We start from the raw sequence: 19,200 nt of genomic DNA, 5'->3' as shown, positions 1-19,200 counted from the left end.
CTAATTTAATATATATAAGCTGCTCCAAACAGTACCAGGCACAGAGTAAGTGTTCAACAAATGTTACCTATTTTATTTAAGGCAAGAAGAGTGTTTGTGTGCTTTTTAAAAAATCAGCCTTAATACTGTATAACCATGTCATGTGATTATTAAGAAGATTTCTTCTTTTGAGATGATTCATATAATTATTTCATCATACTTTCTGTATTTCCAATTGAATCATTAATTCTAACAATAAAAATATATTTGTGGAAACAATAGGACAATTTTAAAATGACATATCCTGGAAAAATCTGGGACATAAGTCTTTTTTGGGTTTAGTGCTTCCTATTGCTGAGAGTATTGGGAAGAAATGCCTAACTTATTATTTATAAGAATATATGGATCTGATTCCCAGATTTTAAAAATTATTTCTTTTAGCGGAACTTCCTTCCCTATACCAATTACTAGATTGGAGATATTTGTCTCACATTATAAACAGTGATAGGACCATCTAAATCTTTTAAGATGTTTGGCTATTTTTATACTTAATCTTTGCCTTTTGTTCTTGAATTTTTAAGAATTAAAAATAATATAGCCATTTCTGATATTTGGCATTCATTGTAAATAGTACAACTAAAAATTAGTGACACCAATTCCACAATCAACTTTATAGTCCCAGCTCTAATGTTTCCTGTCAAAAGCATCTTTTAGCTATTTGTTCCCTGGGAATTAAAATTGTGCACTTGATGGGGCGGCCTGGTTGCGTAGTAGTTAAGTTCGAGCACTCCACTTCTGGCGGCCTGGGTTTCTCAGGTTCAGATCCTGGGCATGGACCTACGCACTGCTCATCAAGCCACACTGTGGCAGGCATCCCACATAAAGTAGAGGAAGATGGGCATGGATGTTTTCCTCAGCAAAAAAGAGGAGGATTGGCAACGGTATTAGCTCAGGGCTAATCGGCCTCACAAAAAAAATAAAATAAATAAAATTGTGTACTTGAGAATAGAAATGATATTTAACAGTGTAATTTAAAATGTCCCAATATGAGTAATTAAAAATATCTTGTATTGGGGCTGACCCGGGGATGTAGTGGTTAAATGTGCACACTCTGCTTTTGGCAGCCCAGTGTTCGCAGGTTTGGATCCCGGGCATGGACCTACGCACCACTTATCAAGTCATGCTGTGGCAGCATCCCATATAAAGTAGAGGAAGATGGGCACAGATGTTAGCCCAGGGCCAATCTTTCTCAGCAAAAAAGAGGAGGATTGGCAACAGATGTTAGCTCAGAGCTAATCTTCCTCAAAAAAATAAAAATAAAAAAGTAAAAATGTCTTGTATCAAAATTAATGAATATGATGAAACAAGATATTGAATTTGTGCTTCAGTTTCCTATATTATTAGTAAATTAACTGCCTGCTTTGTAAGTTATCTACTATGATCTGGAGCCATGTCACCCACCCTTATCCCCCAGCTGTGTTCCAGGATAAGTATGTTTTATGCTTTTAATAAAAACAGTAAGATACCTTAAAAGTTTATTATGATAAATTATCTGCCAATTTCATACAGTCATTAAATCTAATATTAAATATTATATATAATTAAATATATAATCCTAATTTTAAGCAAAAATTTAGGATTATATACATTTAAAATTTTATATTTTAAAACTATATATTTTTAACTTTCAGTGAATGAAACATTTTCTACACAAACGTGGTGAATTTCTTATGAAAATACTGAAGACATGGAACTTTTGCAAATAAGTGATACCCTAAACTCTATAAAAGACTTTTATGATATGAATCTTTAAAGTAGTATTAATTAACTAAGGGTAGGAACATTTTTCCCCACCAAAAAATGTACACCGGCTAATAAATATTTTTTTGTGAGGAAGATTGGCCCTGGGCTAACATCCGTGCCCATCTTCCTCCACTTTATGTGGGACGCTGCTGCAGCACGACTTGACAAGCAGTGCATAGGTCTGCACCTGGGATCCGAACCGTCGAACCCTGAGCCGCCAAAGCAGAGCGCGCTAACCTAACGCTAGACCACCAGGCCGGCCCCTACTTTAAATATTTTTAACAATTAATTTAATAAAGGATAGTCTCATTTCTTTTCCCTTCATTAATTCAGCATTTCTGAAAATTTAGGTGCTATGCTATTTGTTGAGTTATCTGATAAAAAGAATTTTCTTCAAGCAATTTCCAGATTCTTCCCTGCACATAAATAGCGTATAGCCTAAATCAGTAGTAAGCCTAAGAAATACAGGATTCCTTCACTGTGTCCTCCACGTGTGCCACGACTAGTTATTGTATGATCGGGGACTTTTATATTTATAGTAGTAAATTATGTCTCTAAATTATGATATTTATGAACTTAAACATATTAGTTTAAATATTTAGACCTTGGTAATCTGAAAAATACATTTCTTTAGAAAATGTCTATAAATCAAACTTCTTCCTAAACAGATAGACCTTTCTACACAGTTTAGAACCTTAGTATTTAAATGAAAGTGAAGGTTAATTCAGTAATAACTTTCAGAAGGGTCAGCCATAGTATTCAGATATTGTTGGAGTTGAATACTTAATTTTTTCTTTCAGCTTCAACTCTCTAGTGTTCAGGATATAAACAAGATGTGGCTGTTTAAATTTTATTTTATTTTTTTACAGTTTTTTTAGTTTTTTTTTTTTTACAGTTTATTTACTTTTCCCAGAAAGTAAATATTGAGTATGTGCATTAGAAATCTTTTAAAAGGCTAGGCTAATTGGAGTGTGAATCTGTTGATAAGAGACAGTAGTAGTAGAATTGAGTGTTCCCTGGAGTCCACGTTTTTTTCTGTCTATTTGATCTACAAAGTGATTATCTGCTTTGTTGAGATTCCCACTGACCCCAGGCCCATCTGACTTCTTCTGTTTCTGTGAACATATTAGGTTGTAACAAAAGGACTAATATTTTTCCACATAGTTCAGTGTTAGCATTATGGTCACTGAACTTCTGATTGTTACTGTTTAGTCCTTTTTATACAAAAACTAGAAACTTGACATTCTGCTCCCTCAGAGTATGGGCCACTCTAACTGTGCTCTTATCACTTATTTGATTTAATATGCATTTTTAATAACTATATCTTGATTCTTTTCAGGTAAATAAAAATGTCAGATTTACTGCCCAGGAACTTTATGATTGTGTTTCACAGACTGAGTATCGGTAAGTCGTATAGATATACCATCATAACGAGCTTTTACCATATACAGCAAGGGTTATTTTTATGTCTTCACTGCACTATAATTTTTTTTACCTTTATTAGCATGAAATATTTCATACATACAAAAGAACCGTGTGTGTGTATGTGTGTGTGTGTTTGTGTGTTTGTGTGCGTAGCAGGTATAAGGTTTAAAGTGGTTCTCAAATCTTTTGGCCTCAAGACTCCTTTATATTTTAAAAAATTATCCAAGACCACAAAGAGCTTTTGTTTATGTGGGTCATATCTATCTATATTTACTGTATTATAAATTAGAAGTGAGAAATTTAAAAACATTTATTCATTTAGAATTAACGATAGCTAATTAATTACACGTTAAGTAACATATAATTAGGAAAAGATTTTTTTCAAACAAAAAATACTACTGATAAAAGTGGCATTGTACATTTTTGCAAATCTCTTAATGTCTGGCTTAATAGAAGACAGCTGGGTTCTCATAGCTGCTTTTTCATTTAGTTTGTTTCGATAATCACGTCATGTATCGCTGGAAAACTATTGTACACTCTTGCAAGAACAAGAATACAAAAGGCACATCAGGTCTTAGCATTATTATGAAAATAGCTTTGACCTCGCAGACCCTTTAAAAGAGTCTTACGTTCCCCAGACCACATTTTGAAGAACAACTGGTATAAAGAATACTCCTATGTCTACTATTCAGTTGACAAAATAGACCTTTACCCATCCCTATTTGTATATTCCCTTCCATCCCCTCTCCTTTACCCATCCCTATTTGTATATTCCCTTCCATCCCCTCTCTAGGGATTTTGTGTTTAGAATTCTCATCCTTATTATGGTTTTACTACATATTGTGTATCGATAAAAATATGTTGATTAATTTCGCCTGTTTTTGAACTTAATGGTATCACACTCTATATATTCTTTTTTTTTAAATTTAGTTTATAGCATTCATATATAACAAAAAAGAGGAGGTAGTATAAATGTGATTCTTGTATACACAGGGTATAGATGTGAAGCCCTCCAGGTTTCGGCCCAGGCAAACAAGTTCATGAGGAGCAGAAACCCGTTGAACCCTTTCATTGTTGCCCTCCAGTCCCATACCCTCCTCCGCCATATTCTTTCTTAACTCAACATTGAGAATCATCCATGTTGATGTGTGGAACAGTAGTTGGTTTACAGTTGGTTCCGTTACATGACCTGCGAGTTCCTAAATATCACTACTGCACTATGCGAAATCATGCAGTAAAAACCACAGGGCTCATGGGAAACATGGGGTTGGGGCACATTACTCAAAAACTTAATAAGGGACACATTAAAAAAAGAAACCTAATAAAAATGATATCACAGTTTTATGCATGTTAAATGGCTAATAAATACATAAATGCTATAATAAATCTGACACCTTTCCTTGAAAAAGAGCTGAAGTTTGCTTGTAGAAGTGGTCATTGGAAGGGTTGCAGCTTGTGGGTTAGTGTGATGTGCTAGAAGGAGAGTTGTCTGAAGTTGGATGTAAAGTTGTGACACCGCACGTGAATGGATGTGGCTCATAATACACGGAAGGCTGAGGTAACTGGTACAGGTTTGAAGTGTGTGCATGTGTGTGTTTTGTGTATTCCTAAGCAGCTTGTTCAGCTGGGTGCAGTTTTCTTTGTTCACCTAGAATTTCTCACTGCTGAAATTGTGTATAAGAAAATGTGGGGGCCGGCCCTGTGGCTTAGCGGTTTAGTGCACACGCTCCGCTACTGGTGGCCCGGGTTCGGATCCTGGGCACGCACCGATGCACTGCTTGTCTGGCCATGCTGAGGCCGCGTCCCACATACAGCAACTAGAAGGATGTGCGGCTATGACATACAACTATCTACTGGGGCTTTGGGGAGAAAAAAAAGGGAAGAAAAAGGAGGAGGATCGGAAATAGATGTTAGCTCAGGGCCAGCCTTTCTCAGCAAAAAGAGGAGGATTGGTATGGATGTTAGCTCAGGGCTGATCTTCCTCACACACACACACAAAAAAAATGTGAAATTTGTGTTATGCTCAAAGTGTTCCTTAATATATCAGTGGTATTGGAACAAATTTGTGTGTTCAAAACAAGCACTGTAGCAGAACTATTTTCACTGCTATACAATATGCCACTGTACCGCTAAACCACAGTTTATTTGCTATTTATAACTTGCAAATACACCTATGTGGCTACAAAATTTTATGAGCAGGTGCAGTGACAAAGTTAGCTATCAAGGTGCTTCTACTGTAAAACTCTAGATTGATAAATTTATTTATGATATCAAGACACTAGGATTGATAATCATGCACAAATGTTACTAAGCAGCAGAGCTGTGAAAATTCACTCACTCAGATTAAAATAAGTTTTCCAAGAAAATATGAAGCCAATGGACATGCATAATCTGTTGTAGCTGGGGGTGAAAATGACTTTTTTACCCTAATCTTCAGACTGTCAATCAGTTGTACTCTTATTTATAGATCTTTACAGATAATCTATGTTTAAAGGTTTGTGTACATGAGATTTGTCTCAAAAATACGTCTTCCAACCTTAGCCATGTTTTTGAAGGTGTAGGAAGCACACTGTAAATAACTTGGAGAGCGGAGTCCCTTGCAGGATGGTTCCAATCAAATGTCTAAAATTATTTTGACTTCAGCTCACTGTTGGAATAGTTGGGAGGGTTTTTTTTTTGGTGGGGGGAGTGGGGTGCAGGGGTCAAAGTTAAAGTAGTTGCACCTGTTTTTCTCTTCTTTGTTTTCTTTCCACTTACTATGCCAGGGATTTCAACTATGATATTAATTAATAAGCTCCCTCTTATACCCAAATGGATGATTTTAAGAGAAATCAAATGTATCTAATACCCTGAATGCATTTAAAAATGGCGATTGCTGTTGAGCAAGCTTTCAATTAATTGCTTTTAGATTTGTCACTCTGTTGTTTGCTTGAAAGTTATTTGCCATATTTACAGTGAACAGTATCTCCCATATTAGCCTCTGGTATACTCCACAGCTCACAATTTTCAAATAAGCTGCCAAAAGAGAGAGGTTTCAGTGGTTCATACTAGACACAGGGCCAGATGCAACAGATAAAAGGTGGCCAAGTTTTCCTGTGACTCGGAGATGAAAAAGAAGGAGTTAACTTGCATATAGCTGGCCCCCTTGGGGAAAGTTAAGGAAAGCAATTACTTAAATTGTCTGAATTTGCTAATCTTTGCTTTTTATTTGTAAAGTGTTAGTTGTAAAGGAGGAGACTGTTGATGTGCCCAACGCTTTATTTATTGCCATAGGGAGGTAATTAAGTAGCTCAGGAACAGAGAACTATTTTATAGGTTCTAATAAAGCAACGAATTAAGGTTTTGTATTGAAAGTAGCTTTGATCAAAAGTTGAATTCCATGACACAGGAGAATCTTGGTGTTCATATCTGTACGTCAATTAGTGTTTTGTCTTCTGTAGTTGTCGACTTTTGCTCTCATCAGTGGGGGTGTGAGCGCTGCTTACCCTGACTAGGTAAGGAGTTTGCTGAGAAAACCCAGGATGGTAAATTAATGAGATTATCAAACAGATTACCAAACAGTTATCTCATGTGGTATCTTCTGTATATTTGAGAAACAAGTTAACAGCAATATTTAATTAACTTTGTTTGCCCCGTAAGTTCTTGACAGTGTGTTCTGGCATGTTTGTGAGACAAGTCTCTAAGGTCATTTTTTCTATATAAAATGCAAACTCTGACATCAGCACCTAGCATATCCAAATAATATACAGCCTAAGACGGCATCTGTAACAGAAGCTGCTTTCTTTTTCTTGTGGCAAGTGCTTTCAGAAATGACTGCTTTCTAACTCCAGGAATCAGCTCCAAAGTGGTATCTTCCAGATTGCATTAGAGCTGTGGTTCTCTTGAGTGTGTTCCTGGACCTGAGTGTCAGCATCACCCTGGAATTTGCAAGACACACAAACTCTTAAGGCCCCTCCCCAGACCTTCTGAATTGGAAACTCTGGGGGTGTAGCCCAGCAATCTGTTTTAACACTCCCCCCAGGGCACACTCAAGTTTGAGAATTACTGCATTAAATTAATGACCTGGTCTGTCCAAGAAGCCTTAGACAGAAAAAAGCCGTAGAGAAAACAATCTAAAAACCAAATTTACACCTTTGATGTTTCTGCTTTATATCAGATGACTTCATAATTTGTGATAGAAGATATTACAAAATAAATGTGTATACTTTTTTCTTTTTTTTAAATTGAAGTAACATTCATATAACATGAAATTAACAACTAACAATTTTAAAGTGTGCAATTCATTGGCATTTAGGGCTTTCACCCCGTTGTGCAGCCATCACCTCTATCTAGTTCCAAGACATTTCCATCACCCCAACAGGAAATTCCATACCCATTAAGCAGTCACTCTCCGTTCTCCCCTTCTCCCAGACCCTGGCAACCACTAATCTGCTTTCTGTCTCTATGGATTTATCTATTCTGGGTGTTTCATATAAATAGAATCATGTAACATATGACCATTTGTATCTGGTTTCTTTCACTTAGCATGATGTTTTTGAGGTTCATCTACATTGTAGCATGTATCACTACTTCATTCCTTTTTATGGCTGAATAATATTTCATTGTATGTATATACCACATTTTGTTTATCTGTTGATGGACAAACATCTGTTGATGGACATTTGGGTTGTTTCCACTTTTTGGCTATTGTGAATAGTGTTGCTATTTGTGTACAAGTATTTGTTTGAATTCTTTCAGTTTCTTAGAGTTTTGAGGGGGTAATTACCTAAGAGTGGAATTCCTGGATCAGATAGTAATTTTACTGTTTAACTTTTGGAGGAACTGCCTGTCTTCCACAGCAGCTGCACTACTTTACCTTTCCACCAGCAATATATGAGGGTTCCAATTTCTCCACATCCTCTATGACATTTGTTATTTTCCATTTTTTGGATTATAGCTATACCTAATGAGTGTACAGTTTTATCCCATTGTGATTTTGATTTGTTTTTCCCTAATTACTAATGACATTGAGCTTTTTATGTGCTTGTGAGCCAATTGTTTGTCGTCTTTGGAGAAATGTCTATTCAAGTCCTTTGCCCATTTTTAATTGGATTGTTTTTCTTTCTGTTGTTGGGTTATAAGAATTCTTTATGAGGAATTTGGCTCCAAGCCAAAATCCTATTTGTCATCTTTCAGACCTGACCACAGGCAGTTATAAGGCTTTATCCGGTAGGCTCCACTGGCGGAAGCTGCATTCTCCATACTAGATTTAGCACACAGCCAGTGTACTACAGTCTTCTGAAGGGAGTTGCAGGCAGTGCTCAGATGGCCGGCCCCTGGGCAGCCATGCTCACATGCATATCGCATTCCTAGCCCAGGTAACTCCATTTGGAGGCCTCCTTACTGGGCGCTTTGGCTGAGGCACCTCCCAGCCACCTCTGCTGAGACCTCTTTTTGGAGGCCTTGGCTGAGGTATTTTTCTCCACTTTGACTCAATGCTTTTCTATTCCTAGCTCTTCTCCTTTGCTGTGGTCTGAATGTGTCCCCCAACAATTCATATGTTGAAATCCTATTGCCCAATGTGATGGTCTTAGAAGGTGGGGCCTTTGGGAGGTGATTAGGTCATGAGGGTGGAGCCCCAATGAATGAGATTAATACTCTTATACAAGAGGGCTTTCACCAGAATGTGAACATGCTGGTGCCTTGATCTTGGACTTCTCAGCCTCCAGAACTGTGAGAAGTAAATTTCCATTGTTTATAAGATCCATTCTGTGATATTATAGCAGCCTGAATGGACTAAGACACCCCTCTTCCCTCCTCCAGCCCCTTGGGTCCATGAATAGGCAGGAGCCTTAGATTAGGGCTCCTCAACAGTGAGATGATGTCCCTTGTCTGCACTGCATATCATATGACCTTCGCCTGGTGCCATTCCATGGGAAAAAATGCAGCAGTAGGGAGCTGGCACCTTTCATTTTGCCTCTTGCTGCAGTGTTGCAGTAAATGAATAAAGTCTTGACTGTTACTTTCAGTTTGGCTTGTAGTCCTTATCAACTACCTTTACACCTGGCAGTTTGACATGTTATATGTTCTGGATATTAGATCCTTATCAAATATGTAATTTGCAAATATTTTTCTCCTTCTGTAAGTTGTCTTTTCACTTTCTTGATAGTATCTGATGCACAAAAGTTTTTAATTTTGATGAAGTCCAATTTATGTGTTTTCTCTTGTGTTGTTTGGGCTTTAGCCATCATCTCTAACAATTCATTGCCAAAGCTAAGGTAATAAAGATTTACCCCAATGTTTTTTTCTAAGAGTTTTATAGTTTTAACTCTTACAGTTAGATCGTTGATCCATCTTGAGTGATTTTTATATATGGTGTGAGGTAGGAGTCCAACCTCATTCATTTGCATGTGGATATCAAGTTGTCCTAGCACCATTTTTTTGAAGAGACTATTCTTTCCTCATTGAATGTTCTTGACACCCTTGTTGAAAATGAATTGACCATAGAAGTGAGGGTTTATTTCTGGACTTCCAATTCTGTTCCATCAGTCTTTTGTCTGTCTTTATGCCAGTACCACACTGTTTTGATTAAAGTTGCTTTTCAGTAAGTTTTCAAAATTAGGAAGTGTGAGTCCTCTAACATTTTTTCCCCCCAAGATTTTGCTATTTGGGGTCCCTTTTAATTCTGTGTGAATTTTAGGATCAGCTTTTCCATTTCTGCAAAAAAGATTGTTGGGATTTTGATAGGGATTGCATTGAGTATATAGATTGCTTTGGGGAGTATTACCATTGTATTAGGTTTTCCAATCTGTGAACATGGGCTGCCACTAATTTAGGTCTTTAATTTCTTTTGGCATTGTTTTGTGGTTTTTAATGTGCAAGTCTTGTGCCTCTTTGGTTAAATTTATTCCTAAATATTTTAATCTTTTTTGTGCTATTGTAAATGGAATTGTTTTCTTCATTTCCTTGATTTCCATTGTTAGTGTTGTAGAAATGCAACTGATTTTTTTGTGTGTTGATCTTGTATTTTGCAACTTTGCTGAATTAGTTTATTAGCTCTAACAGTTATTTTGTGGTCTTTAGGATCTATAGAGATAATTTTACTTCTTTGTTTATAATTCTTATGTCTGTTATTTCTTTTTCATGCCTAATTGCTCTGGCTAGAACTTGCAGTACAATATTGAATAGTAGTAGTGAACATGGGCATCCTTGTCTTGTTCCTGATTTTAGGAGAAAAGCTTTCAGTCATTCACCATTGAGTATGATGTTAGCTATTATATACTGAGTTTATATTAGTGTTACATTGTATTCCATTTTTCTTTCATTTGAGATACACAATGAAAATGTATAGAAAAGTTCAGAGAGTTGTAAAACAAATATCCATGTGGACTTCTTTCTTGTACCTAGAAAGGACTTTGGAAAAACTGCATGAAATATTGGAATTAGGTCACTTAGATTCATTACTACCATGTCATTTTGACAGAATTAGCCATAGAAATGAATCAGATAACCACTGGAATTATTTTTTAATTGATCTGGTCAAATTTCCAGTTATTTTTACCTATTTGAGATTTGATCAAAGCAAGTTTAATACCCATAGTAGGACGGTTTAGAGAAACAGTGAAAGTTTTGCAGAAGTTTCATGAGCAACATAAAATTACAGAGCTAGAAACAACCTCCAGTCTTGAGCTCTGTTCCAGAAAGGATTTGGAGTTGAGATTGTTTAGTTTGGAAAAGAGAAATAGGATCACTATAAGAGACATAAAATGTGTACTATTGGAGGAAAAAGAGATAACAATTTTTTGTTTTAATTTAGGCAGACTTAGGTCATATAGATGGCGTTTTTTAAGGCCTAATGTAAAGGAAGAACTTTCTAGCAATTAAGAGATATCAAAATACTTAATGAGCTGCATCTCAACGTTGTGAGTATCTGATCACAGAGAGGTGAAAGCCAAGGTGAGATGACTCACTGGAGATGCTGCATAATGGCAGGCAAAGGTGTTACGGAGCCCCCATATCTAATATTCTACCATTCTACATATTAGCCCCATGGAGAAAAGGAAGTCAAGAATTCCTATCATCATAATCTGGTACAGACCAAACATATGCAATGAAAAACACCGCATACTTTCCTCAGTCAGCAATGACAACTTGCTGCAGGAAACAAAATCTGTAGGTAATAATCCATTGTCAGAATGCTGACTCAAACAAATAAAGAAACCAAATGCCACTAGGATGAAAAGAGGAGATAGAGCTCACCCCTTAACTGGGAGAGGAGAGAAAAAGAAAGAAAGAAGAAAAAAGACACAGAAATAGATTCAAAGTCTAGTTACTAAAGGAGTTTTTTTGACATGTTGAATAAATAACCAAGAACAGGAATAGGGCCTGCCCTTTTGGTTTGTTTGTTTCATTTTTAAGTTTATAAGAAAACATTTACATCTCTCCTGTTTTGGATATCTTAGGGTCTTGCAAAAATCATTTTCTGAGTAGTTGTGAAGAAATGGCAGCAACATAACACTAATTTAAACGCACTTTAAATATAGGAAACAGGACTAGAGTTAAAAGTCAGGTTTTAATCAGCCTCAGAGAAACCACACATCTTCAGGAAGTGAGGCTGCTCAAAATATGGTGTATTCACTTTTGCTCTCACTACCACCTCCCATCCTATTCCCTAAGTTCCAGTTGACTTCTTTTTCCTTTGTACTCTACATCATGGGATCCATGGGGGGTGGGCAGTGGGGAGAGGGAGCTAGTGGTCCTCCCAACACTGTGGAGATGGCTCGGAGCAATCTTAGAAGCCAAAGAAGTAATAACAGTAACTTACATAATAAAAATAACATCATTTCTTGAATGTCTAATGTGCCAGATACAGAACTAAATGCTGAGTATTCTTCGTGAACTTATACACCATCTCCTAGTAGATATAAAGTGGTTTCCATGAAATTTGGACTCTAGACACCAGGTATAATGTATTGGTGCTCTGACTGATGACTTACAGATCCCAGTTTATAGGTCCCATGTCAACTTTTGAGAGTCCGGCTAGGCTTCATCTTAGGTAAAATTCTGAGTAGGCTTGGCATATGTTAGGCATTACTCCCTACTTCCCCACCTCTGGTTTAGAGTTATTAGCTAATATTCGTTAACTGCTAGGTAACTTAGCAATTCTTTTTTTGGTGTGTGTGAGGAAGATCAGCCCTGAGCTAGCATCCGTGCCAATCCTCCTCTTTTTGCTGAGGAAGACTGGTGCTGGGCTAACATCCGTGCCCATCTTCCTCCACTTTATATGGGACGCCGCCACAGCATGGCCTGACAAGTGGTGCGTCGGTGTGCGCCCGGGATCCGAACCCGGGCCGCCACCAGCAGAGCACGCACACTTAACTGCTACGCCACTGGGCCGGCCCCAGCAATTCTTTTTTTTTTTTTTTTTTTTTGTGAGGAGATCAGCCCTGAGCTAACATCCGCCAATCCTCCTCTTTTTTTTTTTTTTTTTTTGCTGAGGAAGACGGCCCTGGGCTAACATCAGTGCCCATCTTCCTCCACTTTATATGGGACGCCGCCACAGCATGGCTTACCAAGCAGTGCGTCGGTGCGCGCCCGGGATCCGAACCAGCGAACCCTGGGCCGCCGCAGCGGAGCGCGCGCACTTAACCGCTTGCGCCACGGGGCCGGCCCCACCCAGCAATTCTTTTTAAGAGTTGAAGCTCTGTCCTATTCCCTCTCCAGTGTCTATTCCTGTCAGAGGTGCATCCTCTTAGTATCCTCCAGTCCCCCTGTTCTTTTAACTCCCAAACCAAGTAAGACAAAAATATGCGATCTACTCCACAGTGTCGCTTACCTCAGGATTAGAACATTTTAACATCAGCCCATCTCCTATTGGGAGAAGTCATTCAGAGCCCATACAAAGGACTATGTTTAAGCATCCAACTTTGCTTGTTGGCAGTGGGTCTCCATGGGAAAAGGAACCCTTATTCCTGAATTGTAGGAGTTGCACCAAGACCTTCTCCATGTTGGCTGTCTGAGAATCTGTGCTACTAAGTGCTTATCCTCCCATGTTGTTTTGTCTGTGCTAGGAAACCATAACTCTTGGTATTTATCTCTCAAATATCAAAGAATGTATTTCAAATCCCAGTGTTATTCTGTTGTGTTAAGATATTTTCACTTATCTGATCAGCTGTCTTTCAGTTATTTAATATTTCTTTATCCTCTAGGGAAAAGTTAACCATCGGATGCCGCCAGCTGGTTGAGATGGAATATACCATGCAGCAGTGCAACGCATCCGTCTATATGGAGGCCAAAAGCAGGGGATGGTGTGAAGACATGCTCAACTATAGGACCTAAGTGCTGATTTGTAACTTAAAAGAACAACAGAGTACTTTTCAACCTTTTGAGCCAAACCCAAGAGGCTTGTAAGAAATCTCTCAGGTACAAAAAGATGATTGCCTATTACTGACAATATTAAAGTTCCAAAAAGCCTAATGCATCCATTGTGGGATAAACTGTGGACTCAATTCTTCTGAAGTTGACAATACCTCCCTACCTCTACTGCTGGTACTGAGCCCGTACGTCTAAGGAACGAGAGCTGTCTTTGTAGTAATCTTAGGGCAAGAGCCATCGTGGCATCTGAGGAAAGCCTCAGGGCACAGCAGTAGCATCTCTCTCAACCCTAAATATGTGTACATGACCACAGACACTTCCAAAGCCCAAGAAAGAATTAGGACATACCCATGCTTACCACATTCTACAAATAAAATCTTACTCTGGGCTGTTTTATGATCAAACTGTCTTCCATGTAGACCTAGTGAATATAGCACACATGCCTTCCATTTCCCCAAGGTAATGAATGTAGAATTTTGACTTCAGCTCCAACTTGCTGTATAACCTCTTCTCCTCGTCTCTGGGCTTGTCACTTTTCAGGGCATTTCTAATGAGAGGAGCAGGGAGACGCCTAGGCTGCATTTTCTCTTAAATGTGAAGCAGCGTGGATTTATGGGATTAGGTGGCAGTGACTGCTGCTGCCCCTAGCAAAACCAAATGTTTAATTGACTTATTATTCGGTTATACAGTAAGTTGGAAATCCTTGTTTACTAGAGTATATTATGCTTTTGTTAATACATTAGATTAAAACTAATTTGGTATTCTATTATAAATGTTTATTTTTTTTAAAAAAAGCAATAAATTATTTTTAGTAAGATTTTGCTTTTCACTTTACTTCTACATTGTGTTTCTGAACTGTACAGGTATGATTATAGAAGTGGCCCTCTCTAATAAAAGAACCTGCTCAGGATGCTCACTGCAGTCCGCGCAGGACCCACTAGGCTTTGTTTGCGTAGGAAGCCAAACCTGCACCTGGGGCTCAAAGTGCCATCACAGATAGGAGCCTGGGTGGAAGGAGGAGCTTCCAGAGCATCTCTGCTCTCTGCCTCTTTGCTTTTCTTCCTCGAGGAGTCAAGAAAGCATCCCCTCCCCCACCAAAAGAACTTTTTTCAGATCTTTATCCCCCAACTGCTTCTAGTTGTTATTGGGTTTGGGCTCTGCTTTACCTCCCTCTCTTTTTCCCTCTTGTCTGTTTAGTACAGGTTATGCTTTTTAGGAAATTTCTTTTCGTGCCTATCACCTGCATACGTCTACATATTTCACTCTTAGGCATGTGAATTTTAATTTTATCTTAGTCTGTATGTCTTTTTGTGCATTAATTTGTCAATTATTTCAACCTTTCTTATTTAAAGATTTTTTTCATTTTGATATGTGAAGATGTTTTTCTTCTTTCTAGTCTTATTATTTATTTTAATTTAGAAACATTCTTTTAAAGTTTTTTAGTCTTTCCTTCTGTGAAATGACAGGGGTTTTTTGTTTTTTCTCTCCCTTCTTTGTTGCCTTCTTTTCCGATCTTAATTAATTTTGTACTTTTTTTCTAATAGTCCAATGCAGGAGTTGAGGGATCCCTTTCCTTCCAGCCCCTGCTCTTTCTTTTCTGGGTCCCCCCTCTGGATTGGAGTAACTCAGTTGACATAAGGATCATAAGCCCCACCTTACAGAACATAACATTTGTTTTGATGGAAGAAGTATCAGATCCTTAGAAGAGAAGCTTCAGGTTTTAAAATCTCCATTCTTCAACATGTATAGCTATTATATTTTGGGCAGAAACCATCATAAGCATGCCATGAACCAAAAGGGCCTGATGGGGAAAGTCACACCAGGGGAAGGGCTCTCTACATAATGCCCTAGGCATTGCCTAGCTTTATGAGGCGTCCATGAGGATTATTCCAGCAAAGTTCCTGACACCCTTTTACACTAGGCTTGTCCAACTTACTTTTACAAAAGATAGTCCATTTCTCTCCTGAGAGGATCAGGGAGGATCCTCTGGTTTGGAGTGGCCCCCCTCGTCCAGCATTCTGGGCCAAGGAAAAGCTGGCTAGAGAATAGAGGTGTGTGGTGCCCCACTGGGTCTTCTTGTTAGGACCTGCAGCAGGTAATTGGGACTGCACAGATTAGAACTTTACAGATGGGTTAATTTTACTTTCCTGTTGTGGTCTTTGCCTATCACATGAGACAGGAGACACAAGACAAACCTGAAGCTCTGTTTCCTTGATATTTTGATCATCATCTTAACGGAGAACGGAAGTCCTTCCACCCTTTCAGGGTTGATCCAGGTTTATTTAGATGGTGTCATGGTCTACCTTCAGAGCCTAGGTCATACTGTCCATACTCCTGACTTTGGACAACTCCCCCAGCCCATCCATCTATTAGAGCCCTTTTCAGCTCCCTACCATGGTGAGTCGGATGTCTTCTTAGAGGGAATATATCTCACTATTGAAGAATCAAATGCATCTTCCACTCTCAGTAAGTGATGCCACCCATACCTTTTCTGATTTAGATTGGATTTACAGGCCAGCTGCATTCCAGTTGGTGGCTTTTTGGCTATTTTGCCAATAAAACCCACTCCAGTGAAAATAACTCAGCTCCATGAGCTTGAGCAGAAATTACCAGCTATGAACCTGGAAGGTGAGGTAGTAGACACCCAAATCTCAGCAACTAGCTTGGCTTGGTGTTCCTAACTATAGACCAATTTCAACATCTCGTTGAGTTCTAATCTTTTTTCAGTCTCTGCAACTCGATTGTAGACTAATGGTTATGGGCTAAACTACATTAGCTCAGTATATAACCCTAGCACGGCAGGTGGTAATGAATGATTCTCTGATGTGATTCGTAGTGAGGTAAAATATGGACATGTCCTAGCCCTTTTCCTTTCTAAGCCTTTTCCTTTAAAGGTTTGGTATCCTTTTGGTTAAGCTAGAAGACAAAACTTTTCCCTTTTAAGTGTACAGTTTTGAGTTTTGTCAAACACAATCACTAATCACCAGCACAATCAAGACGAATTCCAGCACTCCTCAAAATTCCTTGTGCTCCTTTGTAGTCAACTCCCAGCCTCACCTCAGGAAGCCATTGATATGTCTGCTATCCCTGTAGTTTTCTTTTCCAGAATGTTATGTAAATGGAACGTTTTGAGGCTAGCTTTTCACTTAGCATAATGTTTCTGAGATCCATCCATGTTGTTTTATCAGTACTTCATTGTTTTTGTTCCTTAGTGGTATTCCATTGTATGAATGTACCAATTGATCCATTCACCAGTTGGATGAGTTGATTTGTTTTTGGTTATTATGAATAAAGCTGCTATATTTACATGCAGGTTTCTATGTGAACATGTTTTCATTTCCCTTGGATAAATACCTAGGAGTGGGATTACTGTGTCATAGGATATTTGTAAGAAACTGCCAAACTGGTTTTCAAGTGACCTTAAAGTTTTGCAATTCCTCCAGCAATTTGGGTATGTATGTGGTTGATATACATCCTATGTATATCAGATCCAGTTGCTCTGCATCCTAACTAGAATTTGGTGTTACTCCAAGTGTATGTCATTTTGCTTTTCATATTTTCCTAATGATTTATGATAGTGACCATATTTTCATATTATTAGAATCCATGTATCTTCTTTGGTGAAGCGTCTTGTTCAAATCTTTTGCCCATTTTAAAATTGGATTATTTTATTGAGTTTTGAGAGTTCTGGATACAAATTCTGTTTTCTTTCAAGCCTGTACCTTTAAAGACTTGGTACCACTTTTGGTTAAGATAGAGACAAAACACTTGCTTTTAATGCAGAAGGCAGATCTTATCATCACGATTTGGGAGGAGCCTTAATGGATAGCTGGCCCTAATGGATAACTGATTGGACAACTACAGTTACATTTGGTAGATGCCTTCCAACTTCTAACATAGCAACTTTTTTTTTTTTTAAGGAAGATTGGCCCTGCGCTAACATCTGTTGCCAATCTTCCTCTTTTTCTTTTTTTCTCCCCAAAGCCCCAGTACATAGTTGTGTATCATAGTTGTAGAGTTGTAGCTCTTCTATGTGGGATGCCGCCTCAGCATGGCCTGATGAGCAGTGAGTGGGTCCGTGCCCAGGATCTGCAACAGCAAACCCTGGGCCGCCGAAGCGGAACGCAGGAACTCAACCGATAATGCCACCAAGCCCGCCTCAGCAACTCATTTCTTAACTTGCTGGACATTGCAGTTCATCTCGTGTCATTCTCATTTCTTTCATTCATTAAAGTTTGGTATTCTGTGTGTGCCTTTTTTCGGGCTAAAATTATATCACTCCCTTTGCTCTGAGCAAATGTCTAGCCATCTATTCAGACATATTCTATGCGCTTTTTAGATTCTCATATTTCCACAAGATATCAATTCTATACATACCCAGCTTAATAACTGAGCTTTTGCATCTCACCCTTACTCAACCCCCAATAAGGCACGGAGCTCTTAATAGTGAAGCTTAAATATTTTGTTGGCTGTTGTACTAGTAGGTTGAAGACCCCATGACATGTACACAAGTATGTCCCTCGCTTTATAATAAGACTCTTGAGAAACTTCTGTTTTATTATGAAGGAAACTGGTGCTTCAAAGTAATTTCTTTTTAACCTACAGATGACTTAACTTACTTAACAGGTCTATTTACAGGACCAAATTTGTGGCTTGGCTTTACTAACTATTTAAGATTCATATATTGGTGTTTCCTTGTGTTTCTTTGTATCATGTCTCACTCAAGACTCCTAAAATCCTTTTTTGGAATAAAGTAGGGGACAAATAAATGACTAATGCTATGGAGACTGAGTTTTCTGTGACTCATACTCTTTTAAGGCAACTCTGGATTTACAGAAATATCCTATAGGGAGACTCTTTCTCCCTTGCCTACTTCAATTTTAAGTTAAGAATTCTGAGGTCCAGAGATAATATATGGTGCACACATAGGGTATTAAGGGTTCTAGCATATATCACATTCCCAAATCCAGGTTTTTTCCCCCTACAATATGATTGATTATGTAAGGAATTGTAAAACATGCTGAGTAATGGTAAAGTATATATGACATAACAGAAGCCAAAACTTAAAACCCTACCTTGAAAGTCACAATAAAAGAAAATTCATGCTTGAGTATAACCAATTCAAGCAGGTATTTAGTGTTTTGCTACTGTTTTAGGAATCTAGTATGTTTTATGCATTATTACAATCACTTGCAAGAGTGGTTACCACCAATACTATTTCTAAACTACTCCAAAACCCATACTGGTAAAAAAAATTTTTAATTATGCTGAGACTATGCCACATTTTCTCCTTTCCTCAAGAAAGGATGTGGACAAACAGTAACAACTGGTCACTGAAAACTGTTTTTTCTTTCTTTATGGAATCTCTTTATATTCAAAACATACTTAAAACATACTTTTAGCCACCAACAACCTGTTTGGCATCAATGGGTAATACAGGAAAACTCTGACCCTAAGTAGTCCCACATATTTGCATTAAGCATGTTACTTAGGAACTGAGAAGTGATTTCAAAGATTTAACTGCTGAATCCCCAACTAAAATTTTATTTCCTTGTGCTAAATAGAACCTTTACAGATCATTTAAAAAACAGTCATCATATTAGGCAAATTCAAATGTGCCAACCTAGTTTTAGTCCAGAC

The 19,200-nt window shown here is 38.0% G+C and overlaps 1 protein-coding gene across 3 annotated transcripts in view; it reads left to right on the top strand.

Moving 5' to 3' along the window:
- The window catches only part of SWT1 (SWT1 RNA endoribonuclease homolog), a 93,226-nt gene extending 78,849 nt beyond the window's left edge, over positions 1-14,377 (top strand). For all 3 annotated transcript variants that reach the window (XM_058539872.1, XM_058539871.1, XM_058539873.1), the window contains 2 exons: positions 3,122-3,186; positions 13,395-14,377. In XM_058539872.1, coding sequence (XP_058395855.1) covers positions 3,122-3,186; positions 13,395-13,524 — 195 coding nt within the window. In that variant the 3' untranslated portion in view covers positions 13,525-14,377. The remainder of the gene's footprint in view (positions 1-3,121; positions 3,187-13,394) is intronic.
- The last annotated feature ends 4,823 nt before the right edge of the window (positions 14,378-19,200 follow it).

Source organism: Diceros bicornis, chromosome 4, assembly GCF_020826845.1.
Source record: "Diceros bicornis minor isolate mBicDic1 chromosome 4, mDicBic1.mat.cur, whole genome shotgun sequence".
Classification (NCBI taxonomy): domain Eukaryota; kingdom Metazoa; phylum Chordata; class Mammalia; order Perissodactyla; family Rhinocerotidae; genus Diceros; species Diceros bicornis.
The sequence above is the reverse complement of the archived record's forward strand: the minus strand, read 5'-3'. Positions and strand labels throughout refer to the sequence as shown.